The sequence below is a fragment of the Procambarus clarkii genome, chromosome 33, assembly GCF_040958095.1.
Source record: "Procambarus clarkii isolate CNS0578487 chromosome 33, FALCON_Pclarkii_2.0, whole genome shotgun sequence".
In the NCBI taxonomy this organism is placed as follows: Eukaryota; Metazoa; Arthropoda; class Malacostraca; order Decapoda; family Cambaridae; genus Procambarus; species Procambarus clarkii.
Window position 1 is genome coordinate 24,597,334 of NC_091182.1, and position 9,061 is coordinate 24,606,394.

A 9,061-nucleotide genomic window follows, 5' to 3' on the forward strand; every position below is an offset into this window, starting at 1 on the left:
GATATTACTGCTGCTGCTGATGCTGACATTACTGCTGTTGCTGATGCTGACATTACTGCTGCTGCTGCTGACATTACTGCTGTTGCTGATGCTGACATTACTGCTGCTGCTGACATTACTGCTGCTGCTGCTGATGCTGACTTTACTGCTGCTGATGCTGACATTACTGCTGCTGATGCTGACATTACTGCTGCTGCTGCTGCTGCTCACATTACTGCTGCTGCTGACATTACTGCTGCTGCTGCTGCTGACATTACTGCTGCTGCTGCTGACATTACTGCTGCTGCTGCTGACATTACTGCTGCTGCTGCTGACATTACTGCTGTTGCTGCTGCTGCTGCTGCTGCTGACATTACTGCTGTTGCTGCTGCTAACATTACTGCTGTTGCTGCTGCTGCTGCTGCTGCTGACATTACTGCTGCTGCTGCTGCTGACATTACTGCTGCTGCTGCTGACATTACTGCTGTTGCTGCTGCTGCTGCTGACATTACTGCTGTTGCTGCTGCTGCTGCTGACATTACTGCTGTTGCTGCTGCTAACATTACTGCTGTTGCTGCTGCTGCTGCTGCTGACATTACTGCTGTTGCTGCTGACATTACTGCTGCTGCTGCTGCTGCTGCTGCTGACATTACTGCTGCTGCTGACATTACTGCTGCTGCTGCTGACATTACTGCTGCTGCTGCTGCTGCTGCTGACATTACTGCTGCTGCTGCTGACATTACTGCTGCTGCTGCTGACATTACTGCTGCTGCTGCTGACATTACTGCTGTTGCTGCTGCTGCTGCTGACATTACTGCTGTTGCTGCTGCTAACATTACTGCTGTTGCTGCTGCTGCTGCTAACATTACTGCTGTTGCTGCTGATGATGCTGACATTACTGCTGTTGCTGCTGCTGCTGCTAATATTACTGCTGTTGCTGCTGATGATGCTGACATTACTGCTGCTGCTGCTGCTGACATTACTGCTGCTACTGATGCTGACATTACTGCTGCTACTGATGCTGACATCACTGCTGCTGCTGCTGCCATCACTGCTGCTGCTGCCATCACTACTGATTATAGAGATTATGGGTGTAATGGTGATGGTAATAGAGCTTGTAGTTGTAACAGTGATGGTAATGGTGAAGACAATAAGAGATCATGGGCGTAATGGTGACGATAGTGGGGATTATGGGGGTAATGGTGAGTGTTGAAGGGATTATTGTAATGGTGATGGAGGCCAGAGATGGAATCCCTTATAGTGTTGGTGGTGATGGTGATGTTGGCGAGCTGTACGTATGTAAACACACACACACACACTCACACACACACACACACACACACACACACACACACACACACACACACACACACACACACACACACACACACGCCACCACACACCACCACACACCACCACACGCCACCACACGCCACCACACACCACCACACACCACCACACACCACCACACGCCACCACACACCACCACACACCACCACACACCACCACACACCACCACACGCCACCACACACCACCACACACCACCACACACCACCACACACCACCACACACCACCACACGCCACCACACGCTACCACACGCCACCACACACCACCACACACCACCACACACCACTACACGCCACCACACGCCACCAGACGCCACCACACACCACCACACGCCACCACACGTCACCACACACCACCATTCACAATATCCTGTGTATGGAGATTCAGTTCTTTCAGTGTATTGACAAGTCCTGTCTCTACCTTACCTCACCGTCTAGCCTCTTCTTGCTTACCTACATGTTTATATTTCCTCTCTCTCTTTTCCTACCTCCTACCCATTTCCCTACCTCGCACCTTCCTCTCATCCTTACCTACACGTGTCCCCCCCCTAAGAGATACCTCCCTCTACTAAGTGATTGCCTCCTGGCTCTTCCCACCACTTCCTTCCCTGCCCGGGTCCAGACCCCTCACTTCCCCTCCGGCTTACCTACCCTCCTGGCATTACCTACCTCTTCTTTCCTATATCTACTCTCCTGCCCTTTCTTTCTGCTGTCCTCGCTGGTAAACATCAGCTCTCAGTAAGGCTCGTGGACCAACTCCCATCCTGGAAACACAAACCGTAAATGTCTCTATGTTCCGCTTGTTACAACTTGTAATTAAGTTGTTACATCTTGGCTTAACGTGTTTATGACGTATTAGAACGTTGTTACAACTTGCTATATTGGTTGTTATAACTGGTTAGGTGGTGTTAAAACTTGTTTGAACGTTGTAACAACGTCGTAGTTTCGGTGTGTGTTTGGCGGGGCACCAACTGTAATTGGCCTGTTCACTCAACGTTATTATAGGTAAATAAACCACTTTAAAACAACTCCACCAGTATACTGTATTGGATGAACACAAATACAGTGAAATATAATAATATACAACTGACTCAGCAATTAATTACTTTGACTTAACGTTAATAATTCAAACATGGATACCAGACTAATTGTATATGATTATAACCACAAGCAAAACACTCCACTTGAGGGGAAGACATCCAGTCCTTCACGTTATCTTGAGATGATTTCGGGGCTTAGCATCCCCGCGGCTCGGTCCTCGACCAGGCATCCTTTTTGTTACACACCCTCCAGGAAGCAGCATGTAGCAGCTGTCTGACTCCCAGGTACCTATTTACTGCTAGGTGAACATGTGCATCAGGGTGAAAGAAGCTCTGCCTATTTGTTTCCGCCTCCACCGGAGATCGAACCCGGAACCTTAGGACTACGAATCTCGAGCGCTGTCCACTCAGCTGTCAGGCCCTTACTTTCCTTCCGATAACCCGAGCTCCGACAATCAGAGCACAACTTCATAAAAAGAAGAAATCCACAAGGGCCGTGACGAGGATTCGAACCTAAGTCCGAGAGCATCCCAGACGCTGCCTTAATCGACCGAGCTACGACTTGTTCAGTCGATTAAGGCAGCGTCTGGGATGCTCTCGGACGTAGGTTCGAATCCTCGTCACGGCCCTTGTGGATTTGTTCATTTGATGCATCACGCTATTGTGATTTCTGTGTTTAGTGTCACAACTCCATAGTCTCATGAGACTGATGACTGCCTACTACTACTAATACTACTACTACTACTATTACTAACTACTACTGTCAGTACTCGCCCTGGACTGACAGACAGGAGCGACCTCTACACACTGCTGTAACCCACTTAACATAACTAAGAACACTTGTGCCACTAACTAGCTGAGAATAACACTTCCATACACTTATTACATGAATGCATAATACATAACTCATTACCAGAACAAAATGTATTACCCGATAATACGCGTAGTCACCGCGACCCACTACTCCGTGGGGGGGGGGGGGGTCAATGCTGTGTCCTGATTGGTCAGCACACTACTCCAGGGTGTCAGTGGTGGTGTCCTGATTGGTCAGCACACTACTCCAGGGTGTCAGTGGTGGTGTCCTGATTGGTCAGCACACTACTCCAGGGTGTCAGTGGTGTGTCCTGATTGGTCAGCACACTATTCCAGGGTGTCAATGCTGTGTTCTGATTGGTCAAGGTCGGGGTTGATGCCCGGGCAGCGAGGGTGACCCCGGCACGTGTTGTTGACCTGCAGGTAGTGACCTGTGACCTGATCACTAAGCCGTGTGGTTGTTACAACTGTCCCTCACACACACACACAACCGCTGCCTCCACAACACGTCTAGCACCTCTCACACCGCCACGGGCAACACTCGTGATTGTATAATACAATAACCTTATACCTACCGTTATAATGCTGAATACAATGATACACTACAACACGCTAGAAAATAATGTAACACCTCGGCTGTATAATAATTTGCATCGTTAGGAACCAATTTAATACCTGGTTCAAAACATACCTCTACCTTCCATTAACCTGGGGTCTATGGCAGACTCGAACCGCGGACCCCAAGCGTGTAAGGCCCAAGCTGACATATCTTTTTCTTTCATACCTTCACTTCCTCTTTATCAGTTGTTTCTCAACATGTTCCTTCTCTCTACCTATCTTCACAAAGTGTTTACCTAAATATCTACTGCATCAACCCCCTGCCTGTGTTCCTGCCACCATCTGAACCTGCTGCCGCAGTTCCCTGTCACCCTGCCGTCTGCCGTACTCCTCCCTGTCACCCTGCCAGCTGCCGTACTCCTCCCTGTCACCCTGCCATCAGTCGTGCTCCTCCTTGTCACCCTGCCAGCTGCCGTACTCCTCCCTGTCACCCTGCCATCAGTCGTGCTCCTCCTTGTCACCCTGCCAGCTGCCGTACTCCTCCCTGTCACCCTGCCATCAGTCGTGCTCCTCCTTGTCACCCTGCCAGCTGCCGTACTCCTCCCTGTCACCCTGCCATCAGTCGTGGTCCTCCCTGTCACCCTGCCAGCTGCCGTACTCCTCCCTGTCACCCTACCAAGGTGCTGCGGGAACAGTGAGGCAGGTGGGATCCAACACTCTCCAGCCTCTGTGTTTGTCTTGCTCCGACAGTTTGTCTTCCTGTCTCCACGCTTCTGCATCTGTGTTGTTGTTGTATGAATATTTGTGTGTGTGTGTGTGTGTACTCACCTAGTTGTACTCACCTATTTGTGCTTGCGGGGGTTGAGCTCTGGCTCTTTGGTCCCGCCTCTCAACTGTCAATCAACAGGTGTACAGGTTCCTGAGCCTATTGGGCTCTATCATATCTACACTTGAAACTGTGTATGGAGTCAGCCTCCACCACATCACTTCCTAATGCATTCCATTTGTCAACCACTCTGACACTAAAAAAGTTCTTTCTAATATCTCTGTGGCTCATTTGGGCACTCAGTTTCCACCTGTGTCCCCTAGTGCGTGTGCCCCTTGTGTTAAACAGCCTGTCTTTATCAACCCTGTCAATTCCCTTGAGGATCTTGAATGTGGTGATCATGTCCCCCCTAACTGTGTGTGTGTGTGTGTGTACTCACCTAGTTGTGCTTGCCGGGGTTGAGCTCTGGCTGTATGTGTGTGTACAAATTGCCAAGAAATTGTTCTGGTTTAGGGTTCTAAATGATGTAATGTTCCCATGTCCAACCCATTGGGCAGAACGGTAGAGCGACGGTCTCGCTTCATGCAGGTCGGTGTTCAATCCCCGACCATCCAAGTGGTTGGGCACCATTCCTTTCCCCATTCTCATTCCTAATCCTTATCCTGACCTTATCCAACTGCTATATAAGTCGTAATGGCTTGGCATTTTCTCCTGATAGTCCCCTTCCCCTCGGCCACGTCCCGTGCTGCCAGTGTCACCTGTGTCTGTCTCTAGTGTTTGTGGTGGAATTATATCCTCTCCCATGTCTCGTTCCTTCTCATATTTCTGTAGTTGCTTTCCATTTACGGTGTATGCCCCTATGGGTCTCCTTTCTTCCTTCTCCAACATCGTAACTTTACACTTGTTGGTATTGAACTCTAGCAACCATTTGGTTGGCCGTGTGTGTGTGTGTGTGTGTTTCTGTTTTGTTTTGTTTTACTTTGCTAGTCGTTTTTTCTTTATGTTTGCTAATGCTGAATAGTCTTAATGGCTTTCCGGTTTCCCTTGATAATTCCCTTCCTTATCCCTCTCTCCCTCTCTCCCTCTCTCCCTCCCTCCCTCCCTCCCCCTCCTTTCCCGATCTACCTTCTTCCCTCTCTTACTCCAACCAGTTGGACTGGACGGTAGAGCGACTGTCTCGCATCATGCAGGTCGGCGTTCTATCCCCGACCGTCCAAGTGGTTATGAGACCATTCCTTTCCCCCCGTCCCATCCCAAATCCTTATCCTGATCCCTTCCAAGTGCTCCATAGTCGTAATGACTTGGCGCTCTCCCCTGATAGTTCCCCCCCCCACCTTCTCGACAACAAAGGTACCAACTGTGCCAGCGGACACCAGACTCTCGGACGAGCGATAGAGTCCATGTTTATAGAGCTCATTATTCAACTTGCATCATTGACCGCTGCGCCGGACCCTAAACTTCATTAACTTTATCGGCTTTGCAACACATACGTTGAAACGCTCGTATTGGAAAGTTTAGCCTTAGTGAAATATTTCCCTGATGTAAGCATACGACAGAAACACTTTTGGAAATATATACAACAGTTAATTTTGTCTCGTTCATTTGTTTGTATTTGACTATTCTAATTTGCATGGTAAATTGTTGCAGTAAGTGTTTGCTATGAGCGACATTTGCATTGTGTTCTATTGTAAATGTAAATGACTTTCCCTGTGTTTATCCCTTGAGCAAAATTATTCGCACACCTTCCGTCACTGTGATGGAGTGCGAAAAGATACGTGAATTCAGAGACAACTTTGTAACAAATGTTCCAGCGATGTGTAAATATTTCATTGAAAATGATCTGCTGCCAGAAGTCTTAGCCAAATATCCCCAGTTTGCTAACTGTAGGTAGTAACCAAGTGATTATAACCTATCCACCGCTGCCCACTGGATGGGGGGCGGTGTGCAGGACAAACATATCAATTGTGACACTAGCTCTCCACATATGTCAGTTGCTTAACTTAGAAACTGTACTTGTGGTCGATCTCGAACCCATTCTTGATGTGACGACTTATACTGAATTTTATAACTAAATCAAGATTGTAACTTGCTTAGCTAAATGAATTGTGGGGTTCAGTCCCTGAGCCCATTATGTGCCTCTGTAACCCTTTCCACTACCGCCCACAGTATAGGTATGGGGTGCATAATAAATGAACTAAACTGACTATCCCTTGTACAGGTTAATGGTGTTATTAGTTGGTTTGTTACACGCTGGCCGCCAAGTATTGGTGCTGCTGCCGGATGTCTCCTGCGAGACTGTTATGTAAATCCTATTTTCCAGCATTAAACGTCACACGTTAAGAGTCCCACTCATTGTAAATCACTCGTTTAGAGTTTCGATCATTGTAAATCACTCATTTAGAGTTTCGATCATTGTAAATCACTCATTTAGAGTTTCGATCATTGTAAATCACTCATTTAGAGTTTCGATCATTGTAAATGACTCAATGAGAGTTTCAATCATTGTAAATCACTCATTTAGAGTTTCGATCATTGTAAATGACTCAATGAGAGTTTCAATCATTGTAAATCACATATCAAGTCTTTTATGAGCTACAAAATATGCACCAAAAGTGCTAAACAATATATGAGACGCTTCAACAGTTCTGGACTCTATAAAGAACATCAAAAGTCTTGAGTGCAATAAAAATCCAGTCAAGAATTTTGGGCGTTATAAAACAGATCTTAAGAGCTTGGCGGGGGAAATTTTTACCGAAATTCCTTAATCCATGAGACTGTTAAGCCCTGTGTTTGTGAGTCCTAATCCTAGTGTCCTAATCCTCGAGTCTGTAAGTCCTAATCCTTGAACCTGTGAGTCCGTTAATCTGAGATTCTGTTAATCTCTTGAGTCTGTTGATCTGTGAGTCTGTTTATCCGTGAATCAGTGAATGTTAATCCTTGATTCAATGCCTGTTAGTCTGTGAATCCGAGTTTGTTAATCTTTGAGTTGGTGAGTTTGTAAATCATTTGTTCAGTGTCTTCGTGAGTGAGTGATCATTTCTGAATCTGTGAGTGTTAACCGTGAGTGTATGAGTGTGGTAATCCGTGAGTCTGTGAGTCAGTTCTCTCTCAAAGCCGGTAATGCCTTTGTCAATTTGTAAGAAAATTTAACTATTTCTTTGACAACAACATTTGTCGGAGTTGATTAGCTTAAGGCTCGCCTCCTCCTGGTGACATTGACGGTTTACTGACAGCCAGTTGCGTTTTTCTTACCATTGTTTGTTTAAACGGAATGGAAGGGAACCATCAGGGGGGAAGCGCCAAGCCATTACGACTATATAGCACTTGGAAGGATAAGGATAAGGATTTGGGATGGGACGGGAGGAAGGAATCTTCTCTCACACGACATTATCAAGTCGTGTGAGAAAAGAGCGATTGATAAAGATTAAACCACCCAAAAGGTGGCACGGGCATGAATAGCCCGTAAGTGGAGGCTCGACCTGTTCAAGGGATTATCAGTACTGATACTGATACTCCAGCTGATACTGGAGATCTGGGGATGGATTGGGGTCTTCATGGTGGATTTCAGCCCCGGAGGGCTGGCTGTACCAATTAGTGTAGACGTCTAGGCCTTCCGTTTTTTTCTTTGGCTGAGACTTGCTGAGAGTTAATATAGCCGTCCTGTCGCTGCAGTTTGGTGAGGGGGCCTCCATGAGGAGGTCTTGTACCGAGGTGGTGTCGTATTTGTGCTGTGGCGGTGGAGCTCCTACAAAGATTTCCTCGTCTGAGGAGTCCGTAACATCCGTAGTTGGTGGTTTTGTCTTTGGTCTCGCAGCCTGTGGTAGGCTCAGGTGTCGTGGATTACCGGGAGAAATTATTTCAGGAACGTTGGTGGTGGTGTTAGTATTTGTAGACAGCACGTCTGCTGGCGCGGCTGCTGAGATGGTGGTGGTAGGAGTGTTGGGAGCTGGAGAAGGGAATACCTCTGTGCCGGCCGGGTCTTGGGTGGTCCTGGTGTCTGTGTTGAGATGGACCTCGTGGTCGTCCTGGTGGTAGTCTCTGGAGTGGTAGTGGAGGCAGTGAGCGTCCGGGGCGATGATGGCGTCCAGGCCGTTGGCTTGGTAGAAGAGAGGATTGTTGTTGTTATAGATTCAGCTACTGGGAACAAAAAGTTCAAAGTAGCACGGGCTATGGTGAGCCCGTAGTGGACTTACCTGGCACAGGAGCGGGGCTGTAACTGAGAGGAGAGGAAGGGACAGGCAAATAAATAAGGTAAGAGAGTGAGATGAGAGGTGAGGAGCAAGTAAGATAAAAATATAAGAATAAGATGAAAAGTAAGAATACCTTTCATATCATTCTAAGAATTTTCTTCTAAAATAATCCTTCGTGCCTCTACACAGTCGCCGTCTTGTCGACTCTGCTGTGATACACAACCACCCAACATGAACCTGAGTCCTGGCTCTGTTGCTGTTGACTCTTCCCTTACACAGTACTCAAATGCTCCAACCTTTCTAACAAACGTGACCTGACTGAAGCCTGCCCCTTTTTACCCTTTCCTCTTACTTTTCTTGTGTTCT

The 9,061-nt window shown here is 47.4% G+C and overlaps 1 protein-coding gene across 1 annotated transcript in view; it reads right to left on the reverse strand.

Moving 5' to 3' along the window:
* Window positions 1-5,393, reverse strand: part of LOC138370762 (uncharacterized) — an 11,775-nt gene extending 6,382 nt beyond the window's left edge. Inside the window, exon 1 of the mRNA XM_069335359.1 lies at window positions 5,173-5,393. Within this exon, the coding sequence (XP_069191460.1) occupies window positions 5,173-5,393 (221 nt within the window). The remainder of the gene's footprint in view (window positions 1-5,172) is intronic.
* Window positions 5,394-9,061: the final 3,668 nt, after the last annotated feature.